The sequence below is a fragment of the Bos indicus x Bos taurus genome, chromosome 3, assembly GCF_003369695.1.
Source record: "Bos indicus x Bos taurus breed Angus x Brahman F1 hybrid chromosome 3, Bos_hybrid_MaternalHap_v2.0, whole genome shotgun sequence".
Lineage (NCBI taxonomy): Eukaryota > Metazoa > Chordata > Mammalia > Artiodactyla > Bovidae > Bos > Bos indicus x Bos taurus.
Window position 1 is genome coordinate 117,315,165 of NC_040078.1, and position 16,740 is coordinate 117,331,904.

General features: G+C 45.9%; 1 protein-coding gene across 50 annotated transcripts in view; it reads left to right on the top strand.

Moving 5' to 3' along the window:
- Positions 1-16,740, top strand: part of LRRFIP1 (LRR binding FLII interacting protein 1) — a 161,687-nt gene that overhangs the window by 137,826 nt on the left and 7,121 nt on the right. For 37 of the 50 annotated variants that reach the window (XM_027538013.1, XM_027538019.1, XM_027538017.1 and 34 more), the window contains 5 exons: positions 1,972-2,064; positions 2,987-3,079; positions 4,244-4,336; positions 5,871-6,012; positions 8,227-11,151. In XM_027538013.1, the coding sequence (XP_027393814.1) occupies positions 1,972-2,064; positions 2,987-3,079; positions 4,244-4,336; positions 5,871-6,012; positions 8,227-9,905 (2,100 nt within the window). In that variant the 3' untranslated portion in view covers positions 9,906-11,151. Of the gene's footprint in view, positions 1-1,971; positions 2,065-2,986; positions 3,080-4,243; positions 4,337-5,870; positions 6,013-8,226; positions 11,152-16,285; positions 16,336-16,740 lie in introns of those variants that run through there. The other 13 variants (XM_027538059.1, XM_027538057.1, XM_027538028.1 and 10 more) reach the window with 3 other exon arrangements.

The following is a 16,740-nucleotide window of genomic DNA, read 5'->3' on the forward strand; positions in this document are numbered from 1 at the left end:
GCCTGGAAAATCCCGTGGACAGAGCAGACTGGTGGGCTACAGTCCATAGGGTTGCAAAAGCTTCAGACCTGACTTAGCGACAAAATAACAACAAAAATATCCTCTAAATCCAGGAGTTAAACCCAAGGTGCCATTAACAACTCCAAGGCCTCTTTATTTCACTGCTGTGGTTGAGTTAGAAGCTGAAGAAGAATTTTGTCTATGAAGTCCCTGATAACTGAATGCTGAAATGAAGGAGAAACTTTTCATGAGACCTAATGTCATGAAAGCTTCCTTTGAAACTGACTGACAATTTAGGAGCAGAGAGCATATTCTGAACCCCACTCAGATGGACAAGTACTTAACACATTCTAAATACTCCTAGCATGCCCTCAGGCATCAGGAAGTAGACCGAGAGACCCCAGATCTAATTCCAGAGAAGTGGAGTGACCCTGGAACATTGCCCCCAGTGGGTATCACAAGCCAAGCAAAGCCCAACACACAGGTCCTTGTCCTGGTCTGGAGGGTCCAGTCACCCCCGAACTCCAGAAAATGAGTGTGCTCAGGATGCCACGGTGAGCTAAGGTCCAGTCCCTTCTAGAATAGCCAGGCAACACATCTAGGGAAGGTGTCCCCTGCTACCCCTGAAATCCTGGGAAATGCCATGGACAGAGGAGCCTGCCGGTCCATGGGGCTGCAAAAGAGTTGGACGGGCAGCTGGTTGGGCACCAAGCCATCATTAGGGACTGTGCTACTGTACGGAGCCGAGCAGAAGACAGCAGAGCCGCAGTGCCTAGTTGTGGGGGTGCGTTTCATACACGGGAGAGTCGGACTGGGGGAGTGGCTTTATGTTGACGAGTGCTTTATGCCCCCTTGCCCCTATTTTGTCTCTAGGGTACAGAGCTGGCTATCTACTGTTAGTAGAGATAAAATGGCCAAAGTAGACCACATTTACCCCCTTTTTATCCCAAAGAGTATTCACTGGCATATTTCAAAATCAGGGATAATTTTATTATCTGTTGTTGTTTAGTCAAACGATAAGTTGTGTTGGACTCTTTAGTGACCCCATGGACTACAGCATGCCAGGCTTCCCTGTCCTTCACAGTCTCCCAGAGTTTGCTCAAACTCCTGTCCGTTGCATCTGTGATGCTATCCAACCATCTCATCCTCTGTCACCCTCTTCTCCTCCTGCCTTCAGTCTTTCTCAGCATCAGGGTCTTTTCCATCAGATTCTTTTTGGCTCTTTGCATTAGGGGGCCAAAGTATTGGAGCTTCAGCTTCAGCATCAGTCTTTCCAATGAATACTCGGGGTTTATTCCCTTTAGGATTGACTAAGGGACTCCTTAGTCAAGGGGTTTGATCTCCTTTCAGCCAAGGGACTCTCAAGAGTCTTCTCCAGCACCATAATTCGAAAGCATCAATCCTTTGGCACTCAGCTTTCTTTGTGGTCCACCTCTCACATTTGTATGTGACCACTGGAGAAACCAGAGCTTTGATTTTGGGGACTTTGTTGGCAAAGTGATGCCTCTGCTTTTTAATATGCTGTCTAGGTTTATCATAGCTTTTCTTCCAAGGAGCAAGCATCTTTTAATTTGTTGGCTGCAGTCACTATCTGCACTGATTTTTATTTTTATCATCAGCCTTTTACAAATTTTATTGCCAGTCTTTTGCAATGGTGGCTCCTCCAGGTCTTCAGCCCAGACAACCCTGTGGACTTCAGCAGATACCCTGGAGAGGGACCCCTTCCAGGGCACTGCTCACCTTAGAGAACTCAGGAGCCTCTGTCAGTTGCATCAGCTCCTCACATTGATTTTATGGTAAATCATAGGGGTGTCTCCTAGAAAATCCAGAGAAATGGGCTCCTATCATTAAAAAAGCCTTGAAAACTGTGTTGACATAGTAGCAGGTGAAGGTCAATCATAAGAATGTGAACTAGAGGGACAGAAAAATGTGATTCCACTGCAACCTGAATGTTCCTCTCCTCTTTTATAGGAATTTGAAAGGGAAAAGCATGCCCACAGTATACTCCAGTTTCAGTTTGCCGAAGTGAAAGAGGCCCTGAAGCAAAGAGAAGAAATGCTTGAGGTGAGTAGCTTTTCCCTTTTTTCTTTTCTTTCCTTCCTTTTTTTTTTTTTTTTTTAAACTTGGGAGCATTTTGTTGGTTTACTACTGAAGTTAATCAGTTTTCTTGGACACTGACTTCAGGTGAATTCTCTATGCCTGTATAAGGAGGCAGCTGCTTTTATTAGAGCAGATTCTCTTTCTTTGGTGGTTTTGGGTTTGTTCGGGGACGTGTGGCAGAGAGAATAATGGCCCCCTAAGATGTCCACGTCCTAATCCCTGGAACTGTAAGTCACGTTTCACAGCAAAGAGGACTTTGTAGATGTGATTGAGGACCTTGTGATGGGAGTCGATCCTGTGTTGTCTGGGTGGGCCCAGTGTGATGCTAAGAGTCCTTGTAAGACGGAAGCAGAGTCAAAGGCAGATTAGGAGACGTGACCACGGGGTTGGAGGTCAGAGCCATGTGAGGGAGGGGCCACAAGCCAAACTGTGGGCACCCCTAGGAGCTGAAAGGAAGCGGGGAATAGATTCTGTCCCCGCCCTGCCCCATCCCTGGTCTCCAGAAAAGACCCCAGGCCTGCCCACACCTTGGGGGCACTGCAAGACTTCTGAACTTCCAAGCTCTCGAGCTGTAAGAAAATAAGCCTGTGTTGTTCGAAGCCACTGGATGTGTGGTTATTTGTTCAGTGACAACAGGAAATTAATACAGGCTTGATTTTTTTAATCTTTTTAACTTGATTAGAGCTTTCGCACCTGTCAGTGAGGATTTCACTCCAGGTTTTCCTCCTGCACTGGGAGCTGGGGAGCATCCTGAGAACAAACTCAGTGAGCCGTCCTGGCGCTGGGATCCGCGGGGTGCGCGCTGGCTCCGGGGCTGTCCACGCCACAGAGTGCCTCCCTGTCTAATCCTGTGTCTGCTCTCTTTCTGTCTGTCCCTATTCTTCAGGAAATCCGACAGCTACAGCAGAAACAGGCGAGTTATATCAGGGAGATTTCTGATCTTCAGGAAACAATAGAGTGGAAAGACAGAAAAATAGGGGTAGGACTCCCAAGCCTCTGACATCCGTGCAAGTGGGCAGCCTGCCTAGCAATTGAGCGCTTTCAGATTCTTTGGTTTGCAAAAAAGGCTTGTTTGAGTTTGCATGCGACCCCCCACGTGACACGAAATGAATAAAAGAGAGACTGCAGAACTCACCCAAATGGACGTTAACTCCAAATTGGAAGCTAACTTCCAGCCAGGGAGATTCTCGTTTTGTTGACACCGCTGGGCCTCCGGCCTGCCTGTGAGTGGCCAGAGGCGCAGAGGTCAGAGGGGCAAGGCAGTGCACCTGGCGGGCCCACGTGGGGCTCAGACCTCTTGGGACGCCCTGTCGGTGTCATGGGGGCTCCTTCTCAAAAGGCTTTGAGGAAGCTGCCAGGCGGCAGGGGCAGTACCCCTCGAAGCCCCACCTCGGGTCTCCCCGGGGAGGTGTCAGCATCTCCCTCCCCAAGGAAAGAGGCGGTCCACCTGCCTCTTTTCAGCAGTGCAGGTTGGGCAGCAAGGAGCCCACTTAGTTAAGGAACGGCCATGCTCCGTGATGCCAGGCAGCTTCCAGACCACAGCAACTCACGCCTCACGGCTCTGACAGCCGTCTCTAGATGTTAGAGCGAAGCTCGGCGCTTTCACATCGTGAAGCTGCGCCTTGCCTTCACTCTGATGCGCTCACCGACACGGGATTTTGTGTGCATGTCTGTGCGTGCTCTGTGCTTGCTTCAGGACCACTCTATGCTTACCTGTGACAACAGACACCGAGAATCAACATACAGAAATAATCAAATTGCTATTAAATAAAACAGTTGTCACCGGGGGTTCCTAAGCATGTCTCCATTTACCCCTCACTGAAATGGGTGCATTGCTTCTGTTACTTCCCTGACGATGCTGTGAAACCACAGACTGAGCCAGGAGAGGATGTGAAAAAGAGAGCATCCTTCAAAATGCCGATGTCCTTCAGGGAGCATGCACAGCGACATTTCTTGGCTGGCGTAAACTACATGAAAAGCTTCACACTTGCACTGCGTTTGTGTCTCTAAGCAGTCTGTTGAATGTCTTGCTGATGTCAGCGTTTTCCTTAGTATTCATAGAAGCCTCCTTCCTAGTCCTGCTTCTGAGGTCATCTGCTCACCTGTGCCTATCTTCTCTCTCTCTGCTCCACTACACACTCAGGCGTTAGAGAGACAGAAAGAGTTCTTTGATTCCGTAAGGAGTGAACGAGACGATCTTAGAGAAGAAGTAGTCATGCTGAAAGAGGAATTAAAGGTATGAAGCCAAAGTACGGTTTAAAAAAAAAAGGCAACAGCAGCAGCTCCAAGATTCTCAAGGATGAATGTGTGTGGGCAGTGGTGTTCATTAATTTTATGACGTTGATTTTTGTTCCGTTAGTAAAATCAAATCGTGGGTTGACTGACACCAGAGAGACAAGTGAAGTCTGTACATCCTGTGGGGGGCATGCCCATTGCTTGTCAGTGTTTACAGGCACATCTGATCTTGAAAGCAATTCTGATTTCCAAGAATTTCTTTTGATAAGCTGTCTAAATTTTTTCTCAAACTCATTAGTAAATTCTCTAGGACATTACTCCAAGTTGGAGTAGATCTTTGTTCCATATAAATACATATATCAAGCCTGGACTGTAAGGACCTTTCTAGCTGAACAGTGTGTAGGTGTCACTAGTCAGACTGGGAGATCTCACGGACTGTAGGAAGTTCTGTGTCCTGTCTGGGCCACGTCTAGGGTCTTCTGCTGCTGGCTGGACCCTGAGTGAAATAAACCAATGGGCAGCAGTGGGGGTCAGAGCTCTGGGTGGACTCTCGGCACCATAGGAGGAGGTACTGAGTCTAGGGATCGTGGCCATGGACTGGCTCCTGTGTTGCCAACAGAAACATCAGCGTCGGCTACGTACAATGAAAGGTCAAGGCCAGAACAGTAAGCCAGCAGGGTCAGAGCCCAGAGTCACAGAGCTCCTCCTCAGCAGGCTGTGCGTACACATGGAGGGTTGGGAAATTCCTACAAAGCAGAAGAGAAAGTGCTGCAGATGGCAGGAGGGCCGAGGGAGGGGGTGGTTCAGGGTGAAGCGGGTATCCTGGCATTGTGAAGTGCGGCTGAGTTTAATGTGCTTTGCTATGTGAAAGAAAGTGTGAAAGTGAAAGTCACTCAGTCCTGTCTGACTCCTTGTGACCCATGGACTATACAGCCCATGGAATTCTCTAGGTCAGAATACTGGAGTGGGTAGCCTTTCCCTTCTCCGGGGGATCTTCTCAACCCAGGGCTGGAACCCAGGTCTCCCACATTGCAGGCGGATTCTTTACCAGCTGAGCCACAAGGGAAGCTATGAAGCGAGCACAAATTGTATTTCTTTGGAAAACAACAGACATTCCAGCCAAGGTTCACCGTTCCTTTCAGAACACGCACATATTTCTTTCTTTACCTCTCTGCCTCCTTTTAAAGAACACAACTGGGGTTCTAGAGGTCAAGACCCTTTCACGGTGAGGTGCTTCACGTTCCACTTTCTGGCCGCCTGCAGTTAAAAAGGGAGGCTGGCTGAAAGCGTTTTGTTTTGTCACCAGCCCATTAAGACATGGATGGGAACATGTAGGAAAGACGGGCCTTTGGAGGAAGACTTCCCAGATCTGTGTGTGTTGATGGAATATTTCCAGGAGCCTAGCAATTCTCTATTTCTGTAGCGTTTTCCTCTGCTTAGGGAAAAGTGAGGTTTCTTACAATTACTATTTATAAAATAAAGTTTAACTGTGTGTCACTTCATGAGTATTATGATGAGCCTGTTTTTATTCCCAGAAACATGGAATAATACTAAATTCAGAAATAGCTACCAACGGAGAGACGCCAGACACTCTGAACAGCATTGCCTCGCAAGGTTCCACAAAAATGACGAAGGAAGAGCTGAATGCCCTCAAGGCAACGGGGGACGGGGCCCTCGGTAAGTCCGTGCTTTCCTTTGACCCTTGCGTCTTCCGATCAGCACTGGTCCACCTCCACGCATTGGTAGAGCTGACGTGGTCATCACTGATCAATTAACCATCACCCAGCATGCCCTGCGTTCTGTCACTTCACGGGAACTTCCTCACCACACGGTGCTGCCACCCACGTGTGTTGTCTGGCGTGTACTTCTGTTCATTGCTCACCACCAAAGGCTCAAGAATATGTTTCTTTTGCTTCTCAAAGCTGCCTGTGAGACTGTGAATACACGGAAAATAATGTCAAAATTCAGTGACAGTGTTGACTTTTCTATTAGGTTTTCCTCAATTATGTGCCGAATATGGCGTTGTGACTTACTCTGTTACAGAATTATCAAAAGAGCAGAATAGCAGCGGCTGTACAGTGAGTTAGTTGTGCAGTAAGTTAGTTGACCATGTCTACAAGCCGATGCTGCAAGTCCCGTGCACCGTTAAGTGTTTGGAGAGCCTGAGGTGCCCGTGGACAGTGTAGATGGACAGGGAGCCCTGGGTGGTGGGGAGGTGGACAGGGAGCCCTGGGGTGTGAGTGTGGTCGGTGCGGACGGCTTTCATTATAACAAGAGTCTGAGTAAGTCTGCCCGTTTGTCAGAGGTGATGTTCCTTTGTACGTCCTGTTTTTACTTCTGAAAGAGTATAAACTGAGGAACCCCATAGATAGTAGGAATGCGTAATACAATCTGCAGATATCGGAAAAGATTCACCAGTTAATATTTGTCATAATCCTCGGCTTTGGTCAGCACCTGATGGACAGCCTGAAATAGAAGCTGGCAAATAAGGTCTCCCTTGCAACCGGGGATCAGATGCGTTTCAGCTTTTCACAGTGAGGCTGGGACAAGGTCAGGGACTGTGGCTTTCGTTTCCATTTGGAAGGTTCTCCATGGAAGTGGAGAAAACTGTAGGCCCAGCTTCCCAGGTCTGCCTTTCCAGAAGGTGCTTCATTATCTGATGGCTATTCAAGAACCACAGCTCTTTTCATTGTGTTGAAGTTACTGAAAGAAAGTAAGCTGATGAATGTCCACCCTCCCTTTACGTTCCTACCTGAGCGGCTGGGGTGCATCCTGCTGCTCTTACACATTTTATGCATCCTTGGTAACTACTGTGTAACAAACACTCAAAGAACTAGGAAATGCATTTTGTGCATCCACATATTTTTGGATCGTATATCCCTGTTAGTAGAGAATTGTGGGAACTTCCAAATACATAGGTTTATTTTTCATTTATATGTGTAATATTTAAGTAATATAAAATGTGCGTTATAAAACAGACACAATACTAGAGATTTTTAAGGGGTGAAGCAAAGGTGACTGTAAATGGAATCCTGCTTGTCTGTCCACTTTTCCCTGGAGACCGCTGGTGCTAAGTCACCAAGCTGTGACTTTCAGTGACGTGGCAGCTCCTACCCCTCGGTGTTGTTTGTCTTGAGAACCCAAAATGTAATTCTTCCTTTCAAAGCAGTAACAGATTGCTTCATTCCTAAGTCTTTAATCAATGAATGGTTTATGTGTGACTAAGTGGTCTCTTGATTGGAGGCGTCAGCTCCCGCCCCCCCCAGGAAAGGAACAGAGGTGTGGAAGGCACAGGCTGCTTCCCCAGGAAGACAGGGATTAGGGGCGGAGGTCGAGTTCTCTTTACCTCCATGAGCTGTTTCCAAAGTGGCTTCCTGGAGATGGACCTCGAGGCTGAGTTTCTTCAGATGAACTGAATGTTTCTTTTAAAAGTGATCTGAAGGCTGCTCTTAGAGCTGGGTGATGTGCAGTGCAGTTCAACGGCTGGAAGAGTAGGCGTGGTCCCCTTGTGCATCCAGAAATGAGAATGGGGACCACGAACCTTGAGTCATTCTGAAACCCCTCATCTTGGACGGCTGGGCTGTCTGATCCAGAGGTCTTCCTTGTCTGTTAAAAGTTCCCCTTTGAGAGTCCGTTCACCCCACATGGCACCAGCAGCCCCTCTGGCCCCTGACATGGCGGCAGTGGCCTCTGTTGACCCCACATTTGCTCACGCGATGGCTGCTTTGCCGCACAGAACTGGCAAAGGCTTCTGTCCGTGTGCTTCTCTGATGGCTCTCTCTCTCTAGGAGCGGGGTTGGCTGGGAAAGAGAACATGTGTTTACGTTGTAATTTCTGTTGTATGGTCAACCACATCATGGGGTCCCTTCAATTTTCTCAATGGTCTTTTAGGAAGAGCCAATGAAGTGGAGGTGAAAAATGAAATGGTGGAGCATGAGGGGAAAAGAGCAATCTTGCAGAGCACTGAGCAAAGACAGCACAAGGAGGACCCAGGAGAGAGCTGTGTGGACACAGAGGCGTCACATCCTGGTGACAGTGCTGAGGACCAGAGAGCCTCTGCGGACGGTGCCCCCTCCCCGGGAACACTAGTCAATTCCGAGAGCGAGGAGGAGGTTCAAAGCCGAGTTCTAGAAACCGCTTCCTTTCTTGCAGACACCCAGCAGGTTGAGTCAAGTGAGGTCTTAAACAGTGAACTAGTTGGTGAAATCCCAGATCCTGGGATTGGGCAGGGCAGTGGTAATGCTTTGGATATGGAAAACCAAAGGGAAGAATCTGCCGAAGAACGGGAAAAAGGAAAACAGGAAGATTTGAAGGCCAACTTGGAAGAGATGAGCACAAAACCATGTCAGGAGTCTGCTCTTCCGCAGATATCTGAGGCTGAAAGGGAGAGCAGTGAAGATCCTTGCAAGCAGAGTGGGAGCCCCACAAAGGCTGAGCCAGAGGCAGGGCTCACTGGGCTGGGGGCCCAGGGGGGCACTGCAGCCTCAAGTCCTCTAAGCGGTCGTGATGACCCAGGGAGTCACCATGAAAAACGCCTGGTAGACACCCCAGAGGGGTCAGACCCCAGCGCAGGGCAGGATGTAGAGAAAGAACTTGCCAACCAGGAGGTAGCTGAGCCCAGGGAGGCCCCAGTTCAGAGCACAGAGGCAGGCAGGGAGAACGAGGAGGCGGAGGAGGATGAAGGAAGAAACTTAAGGGAGGAGAAACCAATTGAGCCAGAGGTCCAAACTAGCCCTCGTCCTCCAGAAGCCGAAAGCAGACCTCAGGAGGTGACGGACCCGAGGGTGGAAGATGCTGAAAGCGAAGCCCTGGATGTGAAAGACCCCAGTGAGGAGAATGACCAACAGGGAGAGGCACTGGATTCGTCGCAGAAGAAGACGAAGAGCAAGAAAAAGAAAAACAAGAAGAAAAAATCACCGGTACCTGCAGAGCTCAAAGATGTTCAGAAAGAGTTAACATTTCAGAACCCAGGTTTAATCGAAGTGAAAGAAGAGCTGGAAAAAGACACTGATGAAAAACCGGTTGTAGATGCCCAGAACGAGGTCACTAAGAGCCCAAAACAGAACAGCGTAGCAGAGAGCGGTGAAAATAGTGGTGGTCCAGAAAATCCAAAAGTTGAACTGGATGGAAAACTTGACCAAGATGATGCTGCTGTAAACGCTAAGGCTGGTGGAGACACATTGGATTTTGAAGATAATATGATTCAGTCGTCAGGCACCAGTAATAAAGAATTAGACGAAGGTGCTGTAAAAGATGAGGCTGAGGAAGATGGTGGTACTCCCAGCAGTCCTCCAGGTCCAGAGAATACAGAGGTGCCCAGCAGCGCCCTGCTCGAAGATGAAAGTCCCGCAAAGGACATTAACGATGCCTCTCACACAGAAGGCGCAGAAGGGCGTGTGACGCCAGAAAATCTAGGGCAGACAGTCAGAGAGTTTTCAGACAGCATTCCTCTAGAGAACGATGGCCTGGCAGCAGCAGACGAGGTGGGGGACTTTAATTCAGAAAGCAAGGAAGAGAAGACAGGTGGGACCGGGAAGGGCAGAAGCAAAGAGGACTGCACCATGTCATAGGTCGGGGCAGGGTCCCGGGGAGGGGCCAGGACTGCACAGCAAGTCAGCTGGGAGAGACTCAGAGAATGTTCTAGACCGGTATAGATGCACCAAATGACAATCAGCCGCCAGGTTATCTACTCCTTCAAGCTATATAGACTGTTACCTGTAGATTTCTATGTCATCATTAAAATGACCACCCTGCTGAGAAGGACTCTTCTGTTATCAGAGTAAGTTCTAACGGGGAGCATTCCAGAAGTATCAGACAGCAATGTATACTGTTTTGTTTCTGCTTAAAATCAAAATCCAAACATTTAGCTTTTATCTTAAGCTGATATGAATGTGCATATTCTTGACCAAATGTATCAGCATCTAACTGAAAGGACCAAATAGTATCCTGAGATTTCCACATTATAATTTTTAAATGGTCTCATTTAAACATATGTGCATTCATATTTGATTTTGATATGTGTAATATAACCTGTACGGTATTTTATTTAAAAAGACATAAATAGCAAAGCAGTGTATAGGTCACTGAGTCATGAGATTTGCACCTTAGGACAATAATTTATCACATGAGGGATAGCAAATAGCTTACTTGCATTTACCTCGTACAAGTATCTTACTTTGGACCAATACTTTTCGATTTCATTCTTGAGGACACCTGAATTCATTTTGTAGGAGATTTTGACTTTGTGCCAATTATGTACCAAAGTTATTTTATACAAAGACTTTTTTTGTTCTGGAAGAGATATATGTTGTAATTGCATTTCCTCCTGCAGTATTTGGGCAGGGAGAATCATTTCTGAAATTTATTTTTTTAATTTTAAAATCAGTACTCTTTGTATTTGTCTAATCATTATTCAGTAGAGCAACACAAAAGGACCCTTGTGCAAACTGCTGAGTAGAGTCCAACAGGATAGTTTTAATAGTTGAATCATTTTTGGTATTTTGGTATAAATATTTTCATTTGTTGTTTTTCAGTATATTCTTAGTGAAAATTTGTTGTTTCGATCCTCCTAAACAAAGTATATATTTTCTATATGAAGAAACATTTAAAAATAATTGTAAAGTTAAATAAAAATCATTGTAAAATATTACAAGGGGATGTACAGTGTGAATGCTATTGATACTTTATGAGATCACATGACTTCGTATTATTGTTACAAGGTATAATTGAGTGCAAAAAAGACCAAAAACCTCAACAAAACTTGAGGCAAACGGAAGTGTTACTATGTCATTGAAATAAAGACATTTTATAATTTTACAAGCCTGTGCTTTCACTCTTGTGCTACTTGAATTCTGGTTGTGGCTACATAATGCTATCTTTAACCTACTCTTGTCTGTTTCTGGGTTGCTAATTCCCAGTCGGCGCTCTGTGAAGAACTGCGTCATGGCCTTTGCCGGTAGTGAATAGCTCCGCTCCTGGCACCCACCCTGGGGCCAGTGTTGGACCGTCCTTGAGCGAGATCTTTTCCTCAGAGAATCTCCTGTGATCTGTGGTTCTGATCAAGAGCTCAGTTGAGAAAAGTCTCCATCCCGTACTTAGGAGTGCTTACAGGTGCCAACATTTAGACTTTCGAAGAGGATGATGGGAATTTCAAATAAACACTATTTCTTCATCCTCTCCTGAAGCAGGGGACAATGGGATGGACCAGTTCTGTCCACTTACGCCACGTGCATAGGAAACTAGAGGCCTTCTAGACCATCAGGACCGAGGGCCGCCACAGACTTGCAAGTTGGTGTCTCTAACTTGAGCAAAGCTGCGCTCGGACTGGAATGCACTCTGTGAGGCAGCCCCCGTCCTGCCTTTTAAGGCCACTGCGGAAGTGATTCAGGCGCTGAACTCACTCCGTGGTGAGCTCGTAAAAGCCTTTTAAGGTGTTTCCTCTGTTTCCCATGTTCAACAGCACATTGAAGGGCACTGCAGTACACTTCCCATCCCTCAGCAGTCTCAACTGTTCACTCCTGCATTTAATCAATAAGCATGTAGATCACCTCCTACATGGAAGGTGCTGGGAGCAAGCACCTGGGACCAGCCTCTAGGGGTACAGGAGCTGAGAATCTGAAAGGGAGCGAAAGAGAAGACAAGGATTCTAAAGGGTCAAACGATTCTTGATCATCTAAGAGCCTTCATTATGAACGAGGACGAGATGACATTACAGCCCTACCCAGTAATTACTGTGCAGGTGAAGGCCCCTGAATCACCAAGAAATGGTTGCCTCTGGTGTACTTGGTGTTGGAAGGCATGGCAGTATTGAGTTGGCCAAAAAGTTCATTTGAGTTTTTCTATACCATCTTATGGAAAAACTGGAATGAACTTTTTACCCAACCTAATATATAAGGTAATTTGGAAAGATCTCAATGTCAAATGAGTCAGACTCAGAAAAGAATCCAAAGGTTACCCGCCAAACACATCCCCAGAGTAACCTGGACCACTGAGGTTTCACTATAATGCAGACAGAGAAAAACATGGATCCATCACTGATTCTTTAAATCAAAAAGCTGGGATATTTTTCAGCCTCAAACCAGAACATAGCGACTGTGTGTAAAATGTTAATCTTCCCTTCAAAGTATAAGTAAGTATAATTATGAGTTTATTTTAAAAGAGAAAGGTACAGAGAATTTTGAATTATAGGGTATTTTCTCACATAAAAAGGTTAGGAAGCAGTAAAATTTTTGAAAAGCGTGTTTAAGAATTACTTTCTGTAACATTGAGTATTTCTAGTTAATGGAAAACCTAATGACCTCAGCATTTAAATTTCCACTGTCACTGGGACCCTGGAATGCTGCTTCTAGGGGTTTAGGTAGTTTAGGGTTTCCTGTTTTCTATTGATAGATTCCTTTCCCAGGAGACCCCTTTGTGCAACATGCCAGCGTGACCATTGAAACGAGATTCAAAACAACAGTAAGACTCATTCCGAGCGTTGGCTCCAAAAGGAAAGGAAGGGGTGTTTGTGAGTGTGTTACATTCGGAATACGTACTTATTCGGTGTGATGATCTTACATAGGGAAAACATCAGGAGAAAAACCCCTTTCACCCTTTCTGCCCCTCTTACTTCAAAGACGTGTGTATTTTTCAAGACATGAAAGACTTCAGCCGTTCAGCTGACCTGAAACAGCGGCTGGTGCAAGGCATCTGTACAGACCTCTTTGGCCCCGTGCTGCTGCTGCTAAGTCGCTCAGTCGTGTCCGACTCTGTGCAACCCCATGGACCACAGCCCACCAGGCATCTCCATCCATGGGATTTTCCAGGCAAGAGTACTGGAGTGGGGTGCCATTGCCTTCTCCGTAAGCAGGAGGAAAAAAGAATCATCAGCAGCAGCCTGTCCTGTCCCAGTTCCCCCTTTTATAGGAAGGAGGGGTGGTCCTGGCGTGGGAGGCTAGGCCTGGGCAAGATGGAAATTGACCACCTGGATTAAGATCAAACTAAGTCAGTGCAAGAAGGAAGCAGAGAGAGGGCCACACTCAGTGGCTTTCTCGAGACCTGTCTTATGATCATTGTCTTCACGAACACGGGGGGAGCTGACTTTTCTCTGCAGTGGGGCGGGGAGGCCTAAGGATGGGAGAAATTAGCCTAAGGATGAAGATTATCATTATTAAAAGTAAGCTATTTACCCTCTCTGTGCCTCACTGTACTATCTGAAATCGGGGTTAGAACCTGCCTTTTAGAGTGGTGATGAGGATTAGATCCAAGTAATGCACGAGAGAGAGGCGTGCTTCTTGCTGGTGGTCGACCTTGCTGTAACCCCTACAGCCGCAGTCACAGCACACGGGTCCCCCAGGGCAGGGCTGGGGGCCCTCTGCTTGCTTGCTGCTCCCTTGACTGTCTCTATGGTCTCGCCACTTTGTTCCTCATTTCACAGGTCTCTAAAGTTCACACCAGAAAGTGTGTTGGGATTTAATATATCGGGTGAGTGGGCCAAAAATCTCATTTGTGTTTTTCCATTCAATCTTATGGAAAACCCCAAGCGAACTTTTTGGCCAACGCAATATAAAAACCAGATTTGTTTAAAAAGATAAACTGTTGACAATATTACTAAAAATAACTTTAATTTCCAGTTATTTTTAACTTCCTAATATAAAGGAACACTCTGAGTCTTAGACTTTGTGACTTAATTTTCTTAAATGTTCATCTCTTGGGTGTCAGAGACCAGTGATGAGTAGGATTGCTTAGTGAGCATAAGTTTGAGACATCCTTGCTGAGTATTACAGTGATTACCAGTCGGGCCTCACTATTCACCTGACAAGTTAGACCTGTTGATTTTTAAAGCTGTAAAAAAGCGGTACTCCTTTTCTTTTTTTATTGAAGTACAGTTGAGTTACAATATTATATTAGTTCCAGATGTATAACATATATAAAAACATAGTTCAGTATTTTTATAGGTTACACTTTATTCCCTAACCTATACAATGTATCCTTTAGCCTTTTTATACCAAGTATTTCATACCTTTTCATCATCTTCTCCATCTTGCTTCTCTCCTTTCCCTCTCCCCAGTGATAACCACCTGTGAGTCTGTTTCCATTTTGTTAAATTCATTCGTTTGCTTTATTCTTGCAGTGTGTGTTATATGTGATAACACACACTGTTTTTCTTTCTCTGACTACTGTCCTCATTTTCTTTATATCAGACAATTTTGCTTCTTTCTCTCCTCCAGTTTCCTAAAACTGTCTAGTTTTAATCTTCTCCAGTTCTGCTTTAAAATTTCTCACATTTCTCTCTTTATTTTTCATGTTTCCACTGTAAGACTAAAGGTCACATTATCCTTGTTTTTTTTATTGCTAGCACTGTTATTACATTTTAACATTTTTTACTTGATATTTGAAAACTTCTAATAGAAAAAATAATAATAAATTGTAAATGGACCCATGAGCCTCAAGTCCCTTTCTGTTATATTCAGTGTTTCTTATGCCTGTGGTTACTGTATATAGGAGTATTAAATATACAGGATAAAATGAAAAGCGATATTGCATATGAGAGCCAAGTTTTTAATTTTTTTTTAATTTTTGTTTCAGTGTTGAGTGCATTTATGGAAAGGACAAAATAAAACATCTGTCAGAAGCAATTTATATGTCAATTAAAATGGAACTCAGAAGGATGATAAATGTATCTTACACATAACTTTTTCTGCTTTCATTTATTTCATTGTTATGCCTTTCAAAATAGCAACTTAGGATGTTGGGAAAAGCCAATTGAGAAAGCATATAATTTTTATTAGGATAGATGACTTTGCAAGAATGAAAACGAAGGTGTGTCTTTTATGAATTTTCCATTTCACACATCTAATCAAAATCTGGGCAGTGTGAGAGCGCTGCCCCTTGGGAATAGGAGCCTCAGTTGGTCTGACTCAGACAGCCAGGTTTATGCAAACAGTGAGCGCAGTGGTCAGGGGTGCGGCCCGGGGCCTCAGGAAACCTGCTGGGCCGGGGTCCTCCCCTGTAGAGGGGAAGTATAGCAGCAGCGCCCCCCGTGGGGCTTCGTGGGCGGTAGTGTGAGTCGCCGGGGCACACCACAGCACACACGGGCATCTGTCAGCATCAGCTCATCCTGATGTTGCCTGGAAAAACTGGGGAGGATGTTGCCCCTAAAGCCCTCCCCAGTCTTAGTTTCCCCCCTGTACTCTGGAGACCATATTCCTCAATGCCCCTTCACAGAGACGTTGGGGGGATTTCTGGGTGCTTCCGTTCAGCTTAGTCGCTCAGTCGTGTTGCACTCTTTGAGACCCCATGGACTGCAGCACGCCAGGCTTCCCTGTCTTCCACCATCTCCCGGAGCTTGCTCCAACTCTGGGTGCTTACGTACATGCAAACTTCTGTGTCTGGGGTGGGAGGAGTGACAGAAACCTGAGCTATTGTTTCGTTCTTCCTCAAAAGAAGAGCAGCTCCTCACAAGTGGGTTAGCCGGTGTGTCATCGGCACACTTAGGGTCTGTAAACAACTCTGACGTGGGTGAGTCTTTGAGAGAAATGAAGAAGATACACATGTCTGGGGTAGAAACTCGGAGAGTCAAGGCTAATGAAAATGCTGGTTATATCTGGTCGTGATACTCGGTGTGTTTGTAATACCTTGCTAATGATGTTAAACCATGAAGCCTGTGAGATCTTGTGTTGCAGTGTGGTTTGGCCTTAGAGCTCTTGCATGCTAACCCAAAGTAGAAGATTAGCCTGCTTGCATGCAGCCGGATACTGCCCTACGGGACAAGCATGTGTGGGAGGTTGACGCGGCTCAGCCCTCCCTTGGCTGAATTCCTCCCATCCTGTCTGTGGCCTCATTCACTGTGGTACGTGCGTAATACCATCGTCAGTTTCACTAACCCCAGTGCTCATTCTGCGGTTTAGCCATCTGCTGAAAGACGCATTCACCGAGTCACCTAAACCTGTTGTCTTTCTGATTTCTTTAGATATTAGGTTGAAAAAGCTTGTTGATGAACGGGAATGCTTATTGGAACAGGTAACAATCTTTTTTATTACTTTTCAAGTTCTGGAATGGGAAACCTGAAACTGGGACCCTCCCCACTCCAGCTTCTTGCTTCATCAGGAAACCCCTAATGCATCATGCCTGAAGATATCATCAAGCCAACCAGTGTTCTTAATGTTTTTATCCAAGTGAGACATCAGAAGTCATACTGGACTTAGGATGTCCCAGAGATTCAAGGCCATGTTCTGAATTTGGCACACTCTACATGAATTGCTGCTTAAATAAAAGATTTGGGTAAAAGACGTTGAATAAACATTGAGAGGCAAGGGTGTTCCTGAGACATTCCAACACCCTTCCTCATCTGCCTGCCCATAAAGGTCAGTTTTGGGGCTTCCCTGGTGGTCCAGTCGTTAAGAATCCACCTTCCAATGCAAGGGG